Here is a 21,277-nt window from a genome sequence, read left to right as displayed (position 1 = left end):
TAGATGAATTTCTCTGATTAATAAATCATTATTTATTGAAATTGCACATATTTTATGAAAATCTTCATCAATAGAGGTCGATTTACATTAAAAGAAACCTCATAGTTCTTCCTCAACTCATCACTTGCTCAAGTTCATCACTCGTATTTGGTAGCTATCAGCTCTCTAAAATACGTCTCAAACAAAATCAGTGACTAGTGATTGAGTAAATACATCAAACTCTGCTACATAAAAGAATAATTCACTACTTTATGCTGGGGAAAATTGTGTGTTTGATCTAAAGTAGGAATTGCAGTAATCTGTGCTACTGCACAACTCAAAACAGCTGTTATGTTTGCTCAATGAAGACATCTTTCAGTTTTTATTTTCAATCACTAAATTAATAATATAATATAATTAATATTGAAAAATAACGTCTATTTGCAACCATGTCAAGCAATGGTTATCATGAGCTGGAAAAAAGCTTTTTCCTACAGATACCCTGAAAAGTGACCATTTGTGCACTGATTGCAGGCTGCAAAGAATACTTTTCCGCACTAGTGCGCAAGTGAGTACTTTGCGTACTCCAGATTTGCAGCATGACAACGCAAAATAGTTAGTAGGTTATATGGAGCACCAGTGCAGCAAAATCAAAATGAAGTTGGTAACAGTGACTGCTGTGGCTGCTATAGTGAGCAGAGGTGCAACGGAGCACAACGCGCTAATTATTAAGTAGATATTATAACCAAGGACAACGACAGCACAGTGCCACCACAGCACACACCACACAGCTGCCCCCCGCCATTCAAACACTACTACATTATTCAGGCAATTTTACCCATAATTACCCACTTTTCATATTCAATGGTAACTGTAGGAAAAATTTAATGTGAAATACGTGCGCAAAGTTCGTTTGCTGCACTCAAGAAACCATTCCGCCCTCGCCTACGGCTCGGGCGTAAACGTTTCTTTCGATGCAGCAAACTGTCACTTTGCGCACTAGTTGCACAAATAACTATTTTAATAATATACACATTAACAACATTTTGCAATGAAAGAAGTGATTCTATAGATTTATGTAGTTGTTCTGAACAAAAATCACAGCTGAAGTCATCCATCAATCCTGATTTTATTAAAAACTAGCAGGTAACCCGTGCTTCGCAAGGGTCTTTCTTAAAACTTGACGTGATGAAATCTAGAAGAATTCAAAATAGGCCTATAAGAATCCTCGGTTGATTAAGAATTTATATGCTGTATTTCAAGTAAATCGGCCACCTTCCAATTAAAAAAGAAGTTGGATTCAAAATGGCGGAAAAAATTTGGGTGTGACGAAAAACCTGTTTTTATCATTTGACAATTCTTGTGCATTGTAGGATTTCATGCATGGCAATAATCAGAGAAGAAGTATTTCATGATGAACTATGCAACTGGACAGCTTGTATTCCTTTGTAAAATACTCACCTGTTTTTGTTTCGAACAAAATAGCCCACATAGATACCATAACAAAAACAACACACATGTATTTCAAGAAAACAACAATCAAACATTGCAAACGGGACAATAGAAGAAATAAACAAAACTTGTGAATTAATATTGAAGACTGTGACATTCATACCAAACGTGGTAGAACACATTTCACAAAATGATAATGTGATGCATCATTGCAATCAATAGAGGATTAAATTCAAAATGATCATGCAAAAACACAGAATAATCTATCAGTTGAATGGTATTGATGCCATCCTAATAACTCCAAGACAAACAGATAAAAAAATACTCAACAAGCAATAATGATTGATGAAATACTCACTCTTACAAAATGCAGTTGAATATTGTATTCACAGTGTGAGTTAGGCTTCTTGTGATAATGTGTTTTGAGAATTTTGTGGATGATTTTTATCTTTTTTCGAAAAACTAATTTATTTGTGGATTGAAAATAATCATTGATTGGGTGAATTCAATGTAGGTTTGGTTCAATTGACAAGATTAGATTCATTATTTATGATTCGAAAAAAGTTATTCTATGAGAGTATGTTATTGGTAATACTCTGTATGACATGAAAAAATTTTTGAGAAGAATGATAATAGAATATTATTATGGTTTTTTAGGATAAAGTTTTGAATACAACGGTGTCAATCATAATCCAAATAGGATTCTGGAATCTAGATTCATCATTCTGGGAATAAGAAAAATGTTTGATGTAGTAATAAAAGGATATAAAAATGTGTAGTTTGATGAAGAAGTCATATGATTTGGAGGTCATTCAAAGTAGTATACTTTCACCATCCTTTTTCAAAAAAGTGGAATATATTGTTGAGGTTGCAAAGAAAGTAAAAACTTTTGGATCATTCGTTGTGAGAATTATAATATTACTATTATTAAATCAGCACTCAAAACAGTAGAATTAGAAGATTATATTGAAAAATAACGTCTATTTGTAACCATGTCAAGCAATGGTTATCATGAGCTGGAAAAAAGCTTTTTCCTACAGATACCCTGAAAAGTGACCATTTGTGCACTGATTGCAGGCTGCAAAGAATTACTTTTCCGCACTAGTGCGCAAAGTGAGTACTTTGCGTACTCCAGATTTGCAGCATGACAACGCAAAATAGTTAGTAGGTTATATGGAGCACCAGTGCAGCAAAATCAAAATGAAGTTGGTAACAGTGACTGCTGTGGCTGCTATAGTGAGCAGAGGTGCAACGGAGCACAACGCGCTAATTATTAAGTAGATATTATAACCAAGGACAACGACAGCACAGTGCCACCACAGCACACACCACACAGCTGCCCCCCGCCATTCAAACACTACTACATTATTCAGGCAATTTTACCCATAATTACCCACTTTTCATATTCAATGGTAACTGTAGGAAAAATTTAATGTGAAATACGTGCGCAAAGTTCGTTTGCTGCACTCAAGAAAACCATTCCGCCCTCGCCTACGGCTCGGGCGTAAACGTTTCTTTCGATGCAGCAAACTGTCACTTTGCGCACTAGTTGCACAAATAACTATTTTAATAATATACACATTAACAACATTTTGCAATGAAAGAAGTGATTCTATAGATTTATGTAGTTGTTCTGAACAAAAATCACAGCTGAAGTCATCCATCAATCCTGATTTTATTAAAAACTAGCAGGTAACCCGTGCTTCGCAAGGGTCTTTCTTAAAACTTGACGTGATGAAATCTAGAAGAATTCAAAATAGGCCTATAAGAATCCTCGGTGATTAAGAATTTATATGCTGTATTTCAAGTAAATCGGCCACCTTCCAATTAAAAAAAGAAGTTGGATTCAAAATGGCGGAAAAAATTTGGGTGTGACGAAAAACCTGTTTTTATCATTTGACAATTCTTGTGCATTGTAGGATTTCATGCATGGCAATAATCAGAGAAGAAGTATTTCATGATGAACTATGCAACTGGACAGCTTGTATTCCTTTGTAAAATACTCACCTGTTTTTGTTTCGAACAAAATAGCCCACATAGATACCATAACAAAAACAACACACATGTATTTCAAGAAAAACAACAATCAAACATTGCAAACGGGACAATAGAAGAAATAAACAAAACTTGTGAATTAATATTGAAGACTGTGACATTCATACCAAACGTGGTAGAACACATTTCACAAAATGATAATGTGATGCATCATTGCAATCAATAGAGGATTAAATTCAAAATGATCATGCAAAAACACAGAATAATCTATCAAGTTGAATGGTATTGATGCCATCCTAATAACTCCAAGACGAACAGATAAAAAAATACTCAACAAGCAATAATGATTGATAAAATACTCACTCTTACAAAATGCAGTTGAATATTGTATTCACAGTGTGAGTTAGGCTTCTTGTGATAATGTGTTTTGAGAATTTTGTGGATGATTTTTATCTTTTTTCAAGAAACTAATTTATTTGTGAATTGAAAATAATCATTGATTGGGTGAATTCAATGTAGGTTTGGTTCAATTGACAAGATTAGATTCATTATTTATGATTCGAAAAAAGTTATTCTATGAGAGTATGTTATTGGTAATATTCTGTATGACATGAAAAAATTTTTGAGAAGAATGATAATAGAATATTATTATGGTTTTTTAGGATAAAGTTTTGAATACAACGGTGTCAATCATAATCCAAATAGCATTCTGGAATCTAGATTCATCATTCTGGGAATAAGAAAAATGTTTGATGTAGTAATAAAAGGATATAAAAATGTGTAGTTTGATGAAGAAGTCATATGATTTGGGAGGTCATTCAAAGTAGTATACTTTCACCATCCTTTTTCAAAGAAAGTGGAATATATTGTTGAGGTTGCAAAGAAAGTAAAAACTTTTGGATCATTCGTTGCGAGAATTATAATATTACTATTATTAAATCAGCACTCAAAACTATGAAACAGAATCTAATTATCGATGAATACAATAAAAATTGTGATGAATTAGAAGATTATATTGAAAAAGCATAAAGTGCATCGGTATTTGGGAATCGATTCAGGAGTTATAGAAACTTTGCTAATAAGAAGAAGATTTTGGTAGCAAAAATTATTAATACATACAATTAAAATTGTTATGAATTGGAAGAGAATATTGGAAAGGCATAAAGTGCATCTGTGTTTAGAAATCTATTCAGGAGTTGTAGGAACTTTGCTAAAAAAAGGAAATTATGAGATTGAATAATTCAGATGCAGGAAGGTGATGATGAGATTATTCAAATATTCTCGAAAGTGGAAAAAGAACTACAAAAATGTGTTTTTCAGAAGGTCCAATTCCAAGCAACGTATTCTACTGTGATTCAGACAGTAGAATACAGTACAATACTGTATCCGACTGTATTCTTACTACTGCTGTAGTCAACTAGGCCACTACCTCATAAAGAAAGCCGTAGTGCATTCGTGTGACGTCAGCATAGGTAGGGCTCCTACACCAATAAAAATACTAGCTCATATGGATCAGCTGAAATCAACGAATTTTTATTGGTGTAGGAGCCCTACCTGTGCTGACGTCACACGAATGCAATACGGCTTTGTTTACGGAGGTAGTGACTAGGCTCACTGTATATCAATTGTATCTATATTATGCCAGCTGTAGAAGCTATAACAGCTTATAGCAGTTAATACAGCGTGACTTTAGTAATTATTAGTTACTATATAGTTAACTGTAGTCACTGAGGAATCGGACCTTCAGGCAGCCGGTCTGTGACGTGCTACATAATTATGACAAATTATTGTTCGACTATTCAAGATATTGCAAATAAGCTGAAAGATATCGTATCTGGATTCCCACGTATCAGTGTCCGTATTCGGTTCAGTGAAAATATATTTCCCATGAGTTCTGATATGGGACTATTCATACCTGAGTGGAAACAGCCCCATTTAAACTCATGGGGATAATATTCCCATTCAACTGGACCACGACACTGACACCAAGCTGTGGCTCTCTCCCACTTCTCAAATTTTAGTTATTAAGAGGTATTGGAATTATTCAAACTAGTGGAAGCAGAAAATGACTAGGCCTACACTACAAGTGGAGAATTTTCCATATATTTACCGTCCATTAATTGAATATCTGTAGAAAGAGATAAGAAAGAATGAAATCGATAGGAAGAAGAAAAATAGAGATTAGCATTATACCTACAAAATATACAATTTCAAGGGAACTGTGAATAATAATATAAGAGAACTGTTATTTATAATGATAGAATATCAAATATTGAGTATGGAGGTCAATAGGAAGCAAATCAATCTACTCACGTTCTGCTTAAGAGTGAGTCATAGGTATGGGAACCCTTCAATAAGTTGAAAACAGTTGTAGACATAATACTGTAACTTTACGGATAAGTTATTGGTCGAGTACTCAACCTTTTAACGTGCAACAGAATTTCAACCCCTCATAAGGGGGTGAATCAGGGATTGTAACTCGAATATTCAAAATGTAAACCCCATTGTGTGATACATCATTTAAAAGGCCTCTTCAAAACAAGAAAGATGGCATGAATGGAAATACTCTATGATATCTGTATCCAAAATGATAGCTGATTTAAATTTACGTTTTTACTTGAAACTTCAATCAGCCGCCATTTTGGATACAAGTAGCATAGAACATTTTTATTGATGTCATCTTTCTTGTTATAATAAGGCCTTTGAAATGATGTACCACACAAAGGGTGCATTTAAAATATTCTAGTTACAACCCCCAAGTCATCTTAAGTCATTGCTGATTGAAATTTAAGTATTTATTTGAAACTTCAATCAGCCGCCATTTCGGATAGAAGTATCATAGAACATTTTTATTGATGCCATCTTTCTTGGTTTGAAAAGGCATTGAAAATGATGTACCACACAATGGGTGTTAACATCTGAAATATTCGAGTTAAAACCCCTGAGTCACCCCCTTATGAGGGGTTGAAATCCCGTTGTACGTCTAAAGGTAGAGTATTCGACCAATAAATTATCCTGGAAGTTACAGTATTACATCTATAACTTATTGACGGGTTTCCATACTTATGACTCACTCCGTATTATGTATATGCACAAAATATTGTTCGAACAAAAATCGATGTGTGTGTGGGGCTTAAGAAATAGATAAAGTAACAAGTCTATTGAAATTCACTAGTGACTTTGTGAAACTGTGAGACTGTCGTAAAACGGGAGCCAGGTGAAATTTTTGGAATGAGATAATAGTAAGATCCACGTTATAAAATCAGCATGATTAACATCGGTTCGCAATTATTCTTGTCTGTCATTGAAAAAAGCGGATAGCTCTATCTTTTCCTACCTCCACACTGTTGTCAAATCGTTTGTTGATAAAAAGAAAATATTTTATCCAAATTATAAAAATGATATATAGAAAATGTATTTCATTCACAGATAAAATAAAGCGTATTTGAACGAAAGAGATAGCTCTATCGTTTTCTACCTCCGTACTGTTGTCAACTCGTTTATTAGCTAAGGATATTTTATCCAAATTGAAAAAATGTGATATAGAAAACTTATTTCATTGACAAATAAAAAATGCGTATTTGAACAAAGTAGATAGCTCTACAGTTTTCTACCTTTGCACTGTTGTCAAATCGTTTGTTAACTATGGATTAATAACGAACAAAGAAAATATTTCATCCAAATTATAAAAATTTTATATAGAAAATTTATTTCCTTGCAAATAAAATATAGCGTATTTGAACGAAGCAGATAGCTCTATCGTTTTCTAAAGCTGTACTGTTGTCAAATCGTTTATTAGCTAAGGATATTCTATCCAAATTGAAAAAATGTGATATAGAAAACTCATTTCATTGACAAATAAAATGAAGCGTATTTGAACAAAACAGATAGCTCTATCATTTTCTACCTCCGCACTGTTGTCAAATCGTTTGTTAGCTATCGATCAATTACGAACGAAGAAGGAATTTTATCCAAATTATTGAAAATGTGATATGGAATTTTGATAGAATTTATTATCTTGGCGGATAGAATTTAGCGTATTTGAGATGATATCATTATCATCAAAAATCAAAAATTGACACTTCATTATATTGACTCGAACAAATTGAATCATTGCTTTATACTACAGAAGACAGTGATAAAAGAGAATCGGAAACTCTGTAGTTCTATTATTACCACAGACTTTATAACGTGGATCCAACCATAGTGAATAGGCTATGCAGCTTTTGAATCAGTGTAGATCAGTGTACAGTAGGCGACCCGTAGCTTTGCCTCCGTCAGTTTGAATTGGCATATTGGCAAGGTATGGTTCACTGGGAAATATTCACGGCTTTGCAGAAACATTAGACTCCAGAGACGCTAGATCCCTAGATAGAGCTCGCTAGACACAGAGATTCTCCATGAATGAGAAAGTTGCAACGTATCACCAACAATGGAAAGAACATGTTGAAAGAATGTCAGCTGATAGGCTGTGTTGTGCAAAAGGACGTAACTCAAAAAAGCTCCTTGTGTATCTTTTCGGATGCAACACGTTACTTTTGAGAAGATACAAAAGAGCATCTGTTGCTTATGGAAAGATACATTTCTGGAAAGATCCTTGTGTATCTTTTCGGATGCTACAAGTTGCTTCTGAGAAGATACAAAAGAGCATCTGTTGCCTATCGAAAGATAAATTCTTGAAAATCTCCTTGTGTATCTTTTCGGATGCAACAAGTTGCTTCTGAGAAGATACGAAAGAGCATAATAATTATGTTGCTTATAGAAAGATACATTTCTAAAAAGCTCCTTGTGTTTGTAAACATGGAGGCTTTTCGGATGCAACGCGTTGATTTTGAGGAGATACAAAAGAGCATCTATTGTTTATAGGAAGATACATTCCAGGAAGCTCCTTGTGTATCTTTTCGAATGCAACAAGTTGCTTCTGAGAAGATACGAAAGAGCATCTGTTGCTTATGGAAAGTTACATTTCTAGAGAGCTCCTTGTGTATCTTTTCGGATGCAACAAGTTGCTTCTGAGAAGATACAAAAGAGCATCTATTGTTTATGGAAAGATACATTTCTGGAGAGATCCTTGTGTATCTTTTCGGATGCAACAAGTTGCTTCTGAGAAGATACAAAAGAGCATCTGTTGCTTATAGAAAGATACATTTCCAAAAAGCTCCTTGTGTTTGTAATCATGGAGGCTTTTCGGATGCAACACGTTGCTTTTGAGAAGATACAAAAGAGCACCTGTTGCTTATGGAAAGATACATTTCAGGAAAGCTCCTTGTGTATCGCTTCGGATGCAATAAGCTGCTTCTGAGAAGATACGAAAGAGCATCTGTTGCTTATCGAAAGATACATTCTTGAAAAGCTCTATGTGTATCTTTTCGGATGCAACAAGCTGCTTTTGAGAAGATACTAAAGAGCATCTGTTGCTTATGGAAAGATGCATTTTAAAAGATGTTGGATGCTTTTGAACGGGTAGTTTTGAAGTGTGGTGGCTTTCCGCTGATAGGCTAAGCTATAGGACCCGGTGTGATGGAGGGTGAGTGAGTGAAAGAGTACCTTGACTGGATTCGCGTCGCTTCTTGGCTTTGAGGGGCTCCTCTAGCCCCCCCTCCACGGAGTCATCCTCTCGTTCACTCGACATCGATCTCTGTCTGAATGTCTTCTCGCTGTTCAGAGGAACTGCAGATTGCAAGGAGAAGAGACAAGGCATGGGCAAGCAGGCAACGCAAGCAGGGATAGAACAACACAACACAATAGTAGGGTGAATGGGATATACCAGATGAAGATAGGAAGTGGAGATTGTGAAGGAGACGGAAGAGGAGAAGAAGAAGGAGGAGGAGAAGTAGGAGGAGGAGTAGGAGGAGGAGGATGGGAAGGAGGAGTAATAGGATGAGGGGGAGGAGAAGATGGGATGGTGATGTTGGAGGGGGAGGAGGATGTGATGGAGGAGGAGTAGAAGGGTGAGAAGGAAGAGAAGAGGACCAAGAGAACAAGCAGGACAATAACAACAAGAAGAAAATATGAAGTGAAGAGAGACAAAGAAGAAGAGAGGAGAAAGGAGAGGAAATGAGAAGAAGATAGGAGGGTTATATTGAGGAGGAGAAGGAGAAGAACCAGAAGATGGAGAATTGAGAGGAGGAGGAGGTGGAAGAGGAGGAATAGAAGAAGGAAGAGAGAAAAGAGGACGAGGTGAACAAGCAGGACAAGAACAACAAGGAGAAAATATGAGGGAGAAAGACAAAAAAGGAAAGGAAATTAGAAGAAGATAGGAGGGTAAGGTTGAGGAGGAGAAGCAAAAGTATCAGATGATGGTGAAGGGCGGAAAGAGGACCAGGAGAACATCAGTACAAGAAAATAAAATATGAAGGAGAGACAAAAATAGGAAAGGAGATAGGAGAATGGATGATTACAGAGTTGAAGAGAAGGCAGAATAAGCAGAGAAACAGGTTAAAGTGTTGGTGAAGGAAAAAAAGAAGAAGAGAAGATGGAAGAGCAGGGAAATCGGTGGAAGAAGAGTTGAATAGGAGAGAGTAGAATAGAGAGAAATAGATAGAAAGGAGAATTATATGAATGGATTTGGAGAAGAAGTGGAAACGAAGGAGGAAAGATGATCGGTGAACGGTAGAAATGAAAATCGAATACGAAATAGTGTAATAAACAGTTGAATTTAGAATGGGCGGAAGAAGTTTAAAAGGATTACAGGAGAGAGTGAGATGAAAAATGGAGAGAAATGATGACAAACGAAAAAAAAACAGATCGAATGAAGATAAGGGAAAGTGGATAGAAGAGAAGAGAAAAAGGATGGAAAACACGGAAAAGGGGAGGGATGAAAACGTAAAATATGATTGATGAGAAAGGAATAAAAATAACACAGAGAAATAATTAATTTAATTGAGTTGTAACACGAAAATAAACAACAAGCAGGCAACACAAACATTGAAATCAAATAAGTAACGGTGTGAAATAATTGTGTGAGAATAACGAACAAGGAGTGAAGCAGGAGAGTGCGAGAAAAATAGGAGAGAGAGAGAAATACACATCCATGAGAACATATATATAAAGATAGAGAACACAGATTCAAGAAAACACCAATGCAACACTTAGATCTTGGACTTCCTATTTACAAAAATAATAACATTTTATGTAATATAATAAAGATTTTATAGAATGGCAAGCGATATAATAACTAATTTACTGTCTATTTCTCTGTTCAAATCAAATGTTGTATTTTGGAGGACAGAAATAAAATTTCTATTCCAATTATCATAATAGACAGACTCATTTCCAATTATGACTGATTGGAATACGATTTCTCATTTTTTATTTTCCTTTTTCTTGAAGACATAAAAAATTCTGTATTTCTGGTTTTTTTTTTTTTGATCAGTATAGAATCGGTACATGAAATTCAGTTTTCAGTATAATAAGATATTACTCTATAATATTATATGAATTCATCATTATTATCATGTATGATATAATGTTGAGAATCCTATCATTGAATTCCTTCTATTCATAATTCAATGACTATATCAATTATGGGGAAAATCTTTAGTAAAACCTTCAAGAAGGCTTGGAACAAAGAATTCCACGTTTAAAGGTTTATCAAAACGTTCAAGTAATACTGGATCCGAAATAAGACTCGAAATGGATATTGTTCAATGACCATATCCCATTTGTATTTCTCAATCAGTTACATTGCAATATATTCAGGAGATTTTTGGAGAATATATTCGATCAAATTTTGGAGTTCACGACTTGACGGATAAGATATCAAACTGTATATGAATATCAATTATATTTTCATCAGTAGAAAGCAATGCGAATCTTAGGAGAGAATTCGCAGTCATGAAAAACAGATACAGGATAATATTGATACTTGATATAGAATACACCAAATTATCATTCAAGCCAACATAAAGACAGCGAACGAACATCCAAGATTTTTTCCACACAACACATAAAAGATAAATAATTCATCCTTTTTTCCAATCATGCAAACATTTTCAACATCGAGAAACACGAACAAAATATAGCACAAGGTATTTACAAAGCACATGAATGATAGAAAAAATTGTTACACTGATTAATTATATCAATGTACTATTTCTGTTTCTTTTAATAGAATGTAAAACTTGACTCCTCCAGTCAAACCTTTTTTAGGAGGTTTTGAAGAATTCATATTTCGTCTGGTTTATAATTTTTGAAATTTTCCACTGATTCTCTCATCATTTGTCATTCTTGCTTTGTTTATTATTCTTCATTTTCTGTTTGTAAGATTTCTTTTTATAAGTATATTTTTCATTTTTGTTTGTTATATTTTATATAATAAACTCCCTTCTTCTGGGGGTACCAGGACGAAGGAAAGAGAGAATAAAAAATTATATGTTGATTCTGTATCAATCGTTAACTCCATTGTGTGTTTTTGTGAAAGAAGAAGCTAATATATATGTCGAATGGATACAGTGGCAGAGACAAATAATAATAGAAAGAGATGAAGATAATTAAACAATTCATACAAGTAGTTTCAAGTTTTTGAGCCAGAGAGAGATTTGGCCTCGTCATCTGCTACATGCAATTTCTGTAGCCCTCCCTGGAATCTTGACAAAGAACACTCCGTAATGATGTGGTTCATGCTTCGCTCCTCACCATATTCACAGAGAGGGGAAAAGCTAATGAATGAATAAGACACGCGGTTATGAATGAATGAGTAATACAAATGTACGTATCCATACACACAAGAATGGACAGATAAGCTAATATGTGACACATACAATAGATAGAACGAGACCATCCACTTGACACTTATTCGAACACAACGGGAATGAAACACATACGAGCAATTGTGTCTGTTCACACCTACCTTCGTTAGTCTGCGACTGAACAAATGTCTTGATGAGCGTGTCTGTAGTTTGCGTGTAAAGTGACAACGCGTAGCGCAACGACTGCAGCTCTGCACTTTTTTCGAGGAAGTTCTTTTTGAGACCATTGCCTCCGGCATGGAAGTACTGTTTGATCGTGTCAAGGGCCACTTCAAGGACGGCGCACTGTTTGGGCGATAGGTTCTTCTCGACCTCCTGCGAATTCAAGAGATACATTTGAAATACCGGTTATACTGTTATACTGTGGACCGGGTCGCCGTCTACGTGTCACCCCGACTAGCTAACACCTGGTCATTTTAGCCATAGGCGACTACTTGTACCCTCGTAAAAATATACCATTGTCGTCAAGTTTTCCCCCGACTACTTGTCACCTACTGGACCAGAGGTGCCAACTAGTTATGACCGTAAACGACAATTTGACACCTCGCACCCTCGCGTCAGAGTGTCCCCCCGACTAGCTGTCACCACCTTAGAAAGGAGACAAGTAGACGGGGATGGCTCACGTCAACATGACACCTTGCACGCTGGCGTCAAGGTGTCACCCTGACTACTTGTCACCTAAAGAGCACCAGTTGGCACGACTTACACTCCTGCGACGTGTGGAGGGGGGATCAAGCAATTTTCAAGGTGCCAACTAGTCATGACAGTTTTGGGCATAAGCATGTTGTGCCTCCTCATATAACTGTAAAAATAATTGTACGACTGATAACATGAATAAATAAATATAAAACTATACTCAATCTTTCCTTAACATTTTTCTGTGCTTCTACACTTCAGAGCGAAGCTCGGTTCCCCGACATTATTTTGTTACAGGGGTAGCAGAATACAACATTTTCCCAGAGAAGAACAGAAATCTAACAAAGTTAAAAAAAAAAATTGTACAAACTCAAACCGAAGAAAAGATAATCAGCAAAAAAGACAAGGAAACTTTAGAGAAACAGAAAAATGATGCAAAAAATATTTAACACAAAAATCATACACAGAAAAAAATTATGGTGAAACAGGAGAACATAAATTATTTATTAACACTGATAAAAACCCAAACAAGCCAACCAATATCTCATGGAATCTGACTGATCAAGCAAACACCAAACTTCAGTAGTAAATAGGAAAGGAGTGAAACCAAAACAAAATAAATTGAAATGAACCAAATGATAATAGAAAAGAATGGAATAACTGTTGAAAATAGAAACAAAGCTTGAGTGGACGATAAGGCAGGTTGCAGACGAACCACTATCGCATGTGGGATGTGGGAGCTACCATTTTCCTTCTGTGGTACCACAAACCCAGAGCATATGGAATGCATTGGCAGGCATGGCAGTGGCACTGATACTTCCACAAGAAGTTGCGCGCTGTGGTAGAAACCTTCAGCAAGCTTAATTTTACCTGCGATCGAAGTACCACTGGTTTGAGCACTACGGTTTGAAGCACCCTAGTTTCTGTACCACAATCACAGTCGCTGTGACTTTAAAAACAGCTGTATGATAAAAGTACCTGATAGAAACATCAGGGTATGATACAAACATCTGATAACTGTTGCACTAATGCGCGTTTTCTCGAATGCAGTGTGAAAGTCTCTCTGCGTTAGGCCGGTTGCAGACGAGCCACTATCGCATGCGGGATGTATACATATGACCGACATACCACTGAACAGTATGACTAACGCATAGAGTCTTTTACACCACGGTATATAGAAGAAGATGGTAAGTGTCACGCGCATGTTTGTGTTAAATTTCCGGTGTAGCTGACGTCATTCTATATCCAATAGAATAGAATAGAATAGAATATTTTTATTTGTCCAAGAACAATTACATGATTGCATGAGACATTGTCAATCATCTGTTTTTAACGAATAAGTTTCATAAATTGCCAAAAGGTGCTGAAAACCTCGGTTGGTAGCAATGACGCAGTCTAGATTGCTGGCCACATTTCTTGGCCCCTACCGTTTTCATCATACATCATACGTTTCACACTACATTCGAGAAAACGCACAATGGTGCAACAGTTTTCAGATGTTTGTATCATACTTGGGTGTTTCTATCAGATGTTTTTATCGTACAGCTGTTTTCAAAGTCACAGTGACTGCGATTGTGGTACAGAAGCTAGGGGAAGCGTAGTGCTCAAACCAGTGGTACGACAATTGCAAGAAAAATAATCGCAAACTGCAGCGCGCAACGCCATGTGAGAGTATCAGAGCCACTGCCATGCCTGCCAATGTATTCCCATGCCTGCCATATGCGTTGCGTTTTTGGTACCACAGATGGAAAATAATCGCTCCCACATCCCACATGCGATAGTGGTGCATCTGCAAAAGGCCATTGAATTAATCAAAAGTAACAGAACACAAGAATGAATAGCGAATAGGAAAAGAGCATGATGAAGAATATTTTCATTTCATCAGTGAAAAGAGTAATTATTTGAATTATAATAAATTACCTAATAATCTTACATTTGTACAACAGTACTCATGATTTTCTTGATTGTCGGACACGTTTCGTACATACCTACACTACACATCTTCAGCGTACAAGGAGTAGCTAGATAATAGAGTATTCTAGTGACTCCTTGCTACTCCTTGTTCGCTGAAGATGTGGTTCAGTGTCACGAAACGCGTCCGAAAAGCAACAAAATTGTAAGTACTGTTATGAAAGTATAAGATAATAACAGAATCTATTGTAATTAATATCAACAGTTCAAATAGAATGAAGACAAAAGAAGAAAATATTCGAATGTTGAAATTCAATTCTCATAGAATACTGTGAAATTTGTGAAGAGTGTTGCTATATACAGAGTATGTCATATGTATGGGAACCCTTCAATGAGTTGGAGACTGTTATAGATATAATACTGTTACATTCAGGATACGTTATTGGTCAAATACTCCACCTTTTGACGTACAATTTCAACCCTCATAAGGGGGTGATTTAGGAATTGTTACTCGAATATTACAAATGTTAACACCAATTTGGGGTACATAATTTTGAAGGCCTTTTCAAAACGAGATACATAACATCAATAAAAAAATGTTCTATTGTACTTCTATAAAAAATGGCGGCTGATTGATTTTCATCAATTATTTCTTTGAAAACTAAAAATTCAATCAGCCGCCATTTCGGATACAAGTATCATAGAACATTTCAATTGATGTCATCTTTCTTGGTTTGAAAAGGCATTTGAAATGATGTACCACACAATGGGTGTTAACATCTGAAATATTCGATTTAAAACCCTTATGAGGGTTCGAAATTCAGTTGTACGTCAAAAGGTAGAGTATCTGACCAAAAACTCATCCTGAAAGTTACATAATTATAATATGAACAACAGTCTCCAACTTATTGAAGGGTTCCCAAACATATGACTCACTCTGTATAAAACGACAGTACAGATACAGAAAATCATGAAATAAACGAACAAAAATAATGAAATCTCTTTCAGGTTATGAAAACAGTCCCAAAAAGAAAAGAATCCTCGAAAAGAAAAACTACATACATAAAACGATCGACGGTCAGTTTGCAAGCTACAAGGTTGAACTAGATTAATGGAGAATTGCTCCTGTCTGCTGCGCCTCCTATTAGCAAAACGCAGTGTTGCAACCAATGTGCGAGTCAACAATACTTTGGTCGCACCATTTGCCTTGCAACTTGTTGCAACAGTAGTCTTGCAACCTGTTGCACCACTTGTCTTGCAGCTTGTGGCAACGCTTGCTGCACTGCTACTGAGTTGACTGCTTGAACTGAGTGTGTCAGTGGTCTGTAAAATCCAAGTTTGAGAGAAGAAACACAACAAACAGAAATGAAAATTGAATAAGAAACTAAAATAAATAAAATAAGAAATTGAATAAGAAAATTGAAAGTATGAAGTAAATGGAGAAACAATCCTCTTGAAAAGATAGAGTGGAAAGATACTTGAACAAATGAACAGAGCTTGATAAAAAGGTATGAGAGATCTGAGGAAGTATATAGAGAAACAATAGCGTAAGTAGATATCCCATGGTATAGGGCGTTTATGTCGCAACTTTTACTGTTATCTCAAGCCGATTACAGTCGATTGTTGTCGATTTTTACTGTTTGACCGGGTAAGAGTGTATGAAAGGCACAATATCAGAGACTACCAGCGTCATAGAGCTTCACGGGAAAGAACTACGTGGACTATGGGCTTGAGATAACAGTAAAAGTTGCGACATAAACGCCCTATACCATGGGATATTTACTTATACTATTGCGTCTCTATGATAATAGTTTCAGGACTCTGATAATAATTGGCATGATTTTCAATTGCATTTGTCAAGTTCTCTTGATTCAAAATTCCACATAGGAATTCACTGCATTTCTTCAGTCCAGATTATCTGTTATATTAATTTCAACTCAGCTCAGACTGTCAGCTCTGCAGAAAATCTTCAATTGCTCATTGAGTATCGGCGTTGATGTGAAGGATGTTAAACTGTTAAACCCGCAGAAGATAAATTTGGCTCGGTCAAAACGGAGATGGATCAGCTTTTGGTGTAAGTCTTGAATGATACACATAACAGTAAATGCAACTAAGCCTAAGAGTTAAACATAGAAGGTGTATAATATGAACCTCAGAAGTTGAATTTGAAAGTAAAAATCTCATCGACTACAGCTATATTGTGAATATTGTAAAACTCTCAAGTAAGAAACAAGCTGAAAGACATGGGAATGCCCCATTAAGGACAATATACACTATCTACGTTTAGCGCTGAACTGAGTTATGATTATGACCGCATTTATCCGCGTTGCATTAAACCAATAGCTGGTTTGATTAGGAAACATTAAGGGTCGGTTTCCGAGCTCGGGATTTAGCTAAGTTCTAGACTTCAAACAGCAATTGGCTTTCCGAAACGGTGGGTAATCGCAGTCCGCGTTTGAACTAAATTTCGAAAAAACTAAAAAACTGAACAAAAAATAAAATAAAGAGAAAATAGTGTAGAGTTTCAGCTATTTCGATTTAGTTAGGAATGTTTTATTCCGTCAAGGAAAAACGTTTCCAATTATAGAAAATAAGTAAGATAATCATAAAAACTGCGACTACGCCCCGTTTCGGAAAGACAATATTTTCTTACTCCAGCTGTTCAAAGTCTAGAGCTAGCTGGATCCCAAGCTCGGAAACCGGCCCTGAAATGAATGCAACCATAGCTTGATTAAATTTCAGATTAATTTCAACTCAGTTTAGACTGCTTTCGAGCATAACGGCCTGCAAACAAGTCTTTGAACGATCTCAAAAAACTAGGGGATCACAATATGATCTAAAATTTATCAGGACAATAAATTTGCAATTTCTGAAATTTAAAAAACAGATTGGGAAGGTATGAATAGATTCGAAATTCTTCCCCGAGAACTTTTGAAATAACTTCTCAAACGTAGCTCCTTATGAACTCTTAGAATCTTCTACCTATGGCGTTATGTCTACTCCAAACAACCGCACGTTTGAAGAAGGTATGAATAAATTCTAAATTCTCCGTCGAGAACTTTTGAAATAACATCTTGAACGTTACTCCTTATAAACTTAATATCGGGGCACTGAGCTTCGCTCGTTATTTATTTATTGATAAACAGAACACAATTCTTTGAAATGATTGGGGAAGGACTTACAGGCACAGCCTAAAACTGTTTCTTCTCCGAATTTTGATTTATACACTATAAATATTCCAAAAAGTAGGTTATGTTCCATAGCCTACACTTGCATTCAGGTCCAATTTCCAGTCCAAACATAATAAGATAAGTTCTCATTTAGATTGCTTACATCCCACATTAAATAAAAAAATAACACTCACTGATAACTAGGAACTGTAAAATAATGATTAACTTTGAAAATTATGATATACTCTTATTTAGAATGATATACCATGTCATGTCAACAAATCAGATTATTTTGATCAAATTGATTAAAATTTCTAGATGAATATTTCTCGTGAATAAGCTGATTGATTGCAAATAATTGAACAGCTGAACATAATTCTGTCTCTCTTCCACACAGGCACTCACATCGACAGACGACGGAAATATCATGTGTTTTTCCAAGGATGAATAATTATTATCCTTTTCATGTCCTGCAGCGGGTTTTCCCAGGGATGAGACCTAGTGCAATCGAATCTTTATTTCATAAACCTACTATGTTCCAAATTTCGTGAAAATCGTTGGAGCTGTTTTCAAGATTCGTTGGACATACATAACCATAAATACAGAAATTGCTCGCTTAATATAATAGGTTAGAATCTACTACCTATAATGTTATGTCAACTCAATCCAATCAGCAAAAATAGTTGAATTTGACTCCTCATGAATTCATTATTATTTCAAGAATTGTATGAACTCACCATCACACCACTTAATGCATTCTTCACATCCTGTTTCCCCACCATATGGTTTTTGATCAGTCTTGACATATCTTCTATTTTGGCGTTGGCTGCCAGATTTTTCGCGTTGTCGGTCAGATTTTTCAGAATCATCTGTAAAAAGAATTGATTAAATTAATAATCTATATCTATATTTATATAAATGAATGTCTGTTTATGTGCTAGTTTGTTTGTTCCCTATAGACTCGAAAACTACTTGACAGAACGGCATGAAACTTTGGTTATATGTTGTGTGATGTTGTGTGAATACTGGGTATGGTTTCTGACAAAAAAATTTAATAGGGGGACTGATAATAATTATTTATTAATCCATTTTAAAGACCTATGTTTTCGAAATTTTCGGCCGAGCGGCTACCGAAGAACAGAAAGATGATCATGATTCAAGATCATGTTGTGATAATATGATTTAGCATCTGAACTTACCAGCTGTAATAAACATGTCACTCTGTGATAAATTGTTTACTGGTATTAAAACGGTAGAGTTGAAGTTAGTATAGTTGATTGGTACCAGTTGTAGATAATTTTTGTTATCTGTATTATTTCTTTTTGCATAAGTATTTCTCTAATTTGTATTTTTTTTATCATTTGAATTTGTAAGATTTTTATTGTAAATGAGACATATTTGAGGAAACCCGTTGTCTCCATTGTGAATAAATAGATAAATAATCATTCCTTAGAATACCTATACAAATATTTATCACTCCCCTATAATTGAGAAACTGGAAAAAATCATTCACCTCATGGAAGAGAATGAGGGACTTGAATTGTTCATATTGCATTCATTAATAACTGAAGAATGAGGGACTAATTTACTTTTTTCTCAATTCAGCTTAGCTTATATTCATCCTAAAATGGAAGATGAAAAGAATATAGAATTCTGTGTAATTCATCGTATATCGCATATTTCCTGGACCATCTATTGACAATCAACAACTATGAAAACATTAAATTCATCTTTGAAACACTGATTTAACCCATCAATTTTCATTTGATTTAACACTTTACTGATGGATATTACTACCAATTGATTGAGAAGAATACATTTTCGGAATAATAAATGCTGCATGACTAAGCACACAGGAAGTCCGTACTGTATTGAGATGTGAATGAAAATATTGATTGTCAGATAAATTTCATGATCACCAAATAACGTCAAGTGCGACATGAGATACATTGACTTTTTGGCGGTATGAATTCGCCGGGTAAGCTAGTGATAGATAAATTATTGTCCTCATCCAATAATTCAAGAGACATTTGGAAGAATAGATTATATTGAAATATAGGCGATCCATTCCATGGCTGAGATTTGTCTGGGAATATGGAAAGAATGAGTAAAAATTTAAAATTTTTACACTCTGCTGAGGAAAGCGAAGAAGGATACAAGGATTTTCAAAGATGCAGAAATTTCTGCTCTGCTGAGATTATAAAAGTGGGGTAGACTGACTACCGTTCACGTTATATGGTCAACATCTGATAAACATTTATAGCTGACCTTGTCTGTCATTGAACAAACCAGATAGCTCCATCCTTTTCCAACCCCCAAATCGTTGCTAGAAATATGATAAACAACCAGAATATTCGATCTCGATTACAAAAATGAATTAGTATATCATGGAAATATATACTTTCATGCTGAATATAGAAATTTAAGATATTATTGGTCATTACATTTCAAGAACCAACAATGGATATTGAATCAGATTTATTATGAGTTGAATCAGAGTTAATCACAATGTGTATCTTCTCAGAACAAATGATAATTATTCATTATGACGATGATAAGGTTACAAATCAGAATGTTTGGGACCTAGCAGAGTTAAAATCTATCATAGAAACACAGCCTACATTACAAATGCTCATATAGAACCTCTCACAAATTCGGTTTATTATTATTATTCTTGTATGCATGATGAATAAAAAACTGTTATACACGTCTCAACTTTGAATTTAACTTCCAAATTACAACCAAGCCGATACTGGAAATAGAACTAATGTCAATTGAATCTAAGATTAAAGTTTACGTTTTAAACGTGAATTTACAATGAAAAGTTTCTATTCAGCAGACAAGATTCTATTTATCTATCAATTGTGAACATCCGAGAGGGAAATTGAAAGCTTGACTCAAAGGCACACCGATACATTGAAAGAACCTTTGTATAAAATTTTAGTTTTCAATAAATATTGTTTTTGTTAAACTCAATACACAAATTCATAGACATTCCCAAATCACACCTAAAATCACTCACCATAGAGATCAGCTTCTAGTAATATTTATGGAGTAATATTTTACTCTTCACTTACACTCTTATCAGTCATGGGCGGAAGAACAACGGCTTTCTCTAGTATTCTCATCACTATTTTCCAGAGCTCCTTCAGCAGTCTTTTCAGAACAGTCTTTTCGCATGATTGTGCGTACAATGACAGGGAGCCTGAAATACACAATAAAACACAAATTCAGAAGGAACAATGATTATATATATATATATAGCAGTGTTCCGCAATAAGTGGTCCACGAAAGTTCTGGTAGTGGCCCGCAAGTAGCCAGAGTAGAGAAAAATTGATGTTTCAAGCTTATTATAAGTGTTTTAAACTTTAATTTTAAAAAACT

The 21,277-nt window shown here is 35.2% G+C and overlaps 1 protein-coding gene across 1 annotated transcript in view; it reads right to left on the bottom strand.

Annotated features, from left to right (window-relative positions):
* Positions 1-5,299: 5,299 nt before the first annotated feature.
* Positions 5,300-21,277, bottom strand: part of LOC111055574 (protein unc-13 homolog B) — a 785,525-nt gene continuing 769,547 nt past the window's right edge. Inside the window, exons 42-47 of the mRNA XM_039435489.1 lie at positions 20,971-21,098; positions 18,631-18,762; positions 15,786-16,046; positions 12,278-12,491; positions 8,974-9,096; positions 5,300-5,554 (exon numbers count right to left, since the gene is read on the bottom strand). Coding sequence (XP_039291423.1) covers positions 5,502-5,554; positions 8,974-9,096; positions 12,278-12,491; positions 15,786-16,046; positions 18,631-18,762; positions 20,971-21,098 — 911 coding nt within the window. The 3' untranslated portion in view covers positions 5,300-5,501. The remainder of the gene's footprint in view (positions 5,555-8,973; positions 9,097-12,277; positions 12,492-15,785; positions 16,047-18,630; positions 18,763-20,970; positions 21,099-21,277) is intronic.

This window comes from Nilaparvata lugens, chromosome 9 (genome assembly GCF_014356525.2).
Source record: "Nilaparvata lugens isolate BPH chromosome 9, ASM1435652v1, whole genome shotgun sequence".
Taxonomy (NCBI): domain Eukaryota; kingdom Metazoa; phylum Arthropoda; class Insecta; order Hemiptera; family Delphacidae; genus Nilaparvata; species Nilaparvata lugens.
This window is presented reverse-complemented; position numbering and strand designations above follow the sequence as displayed.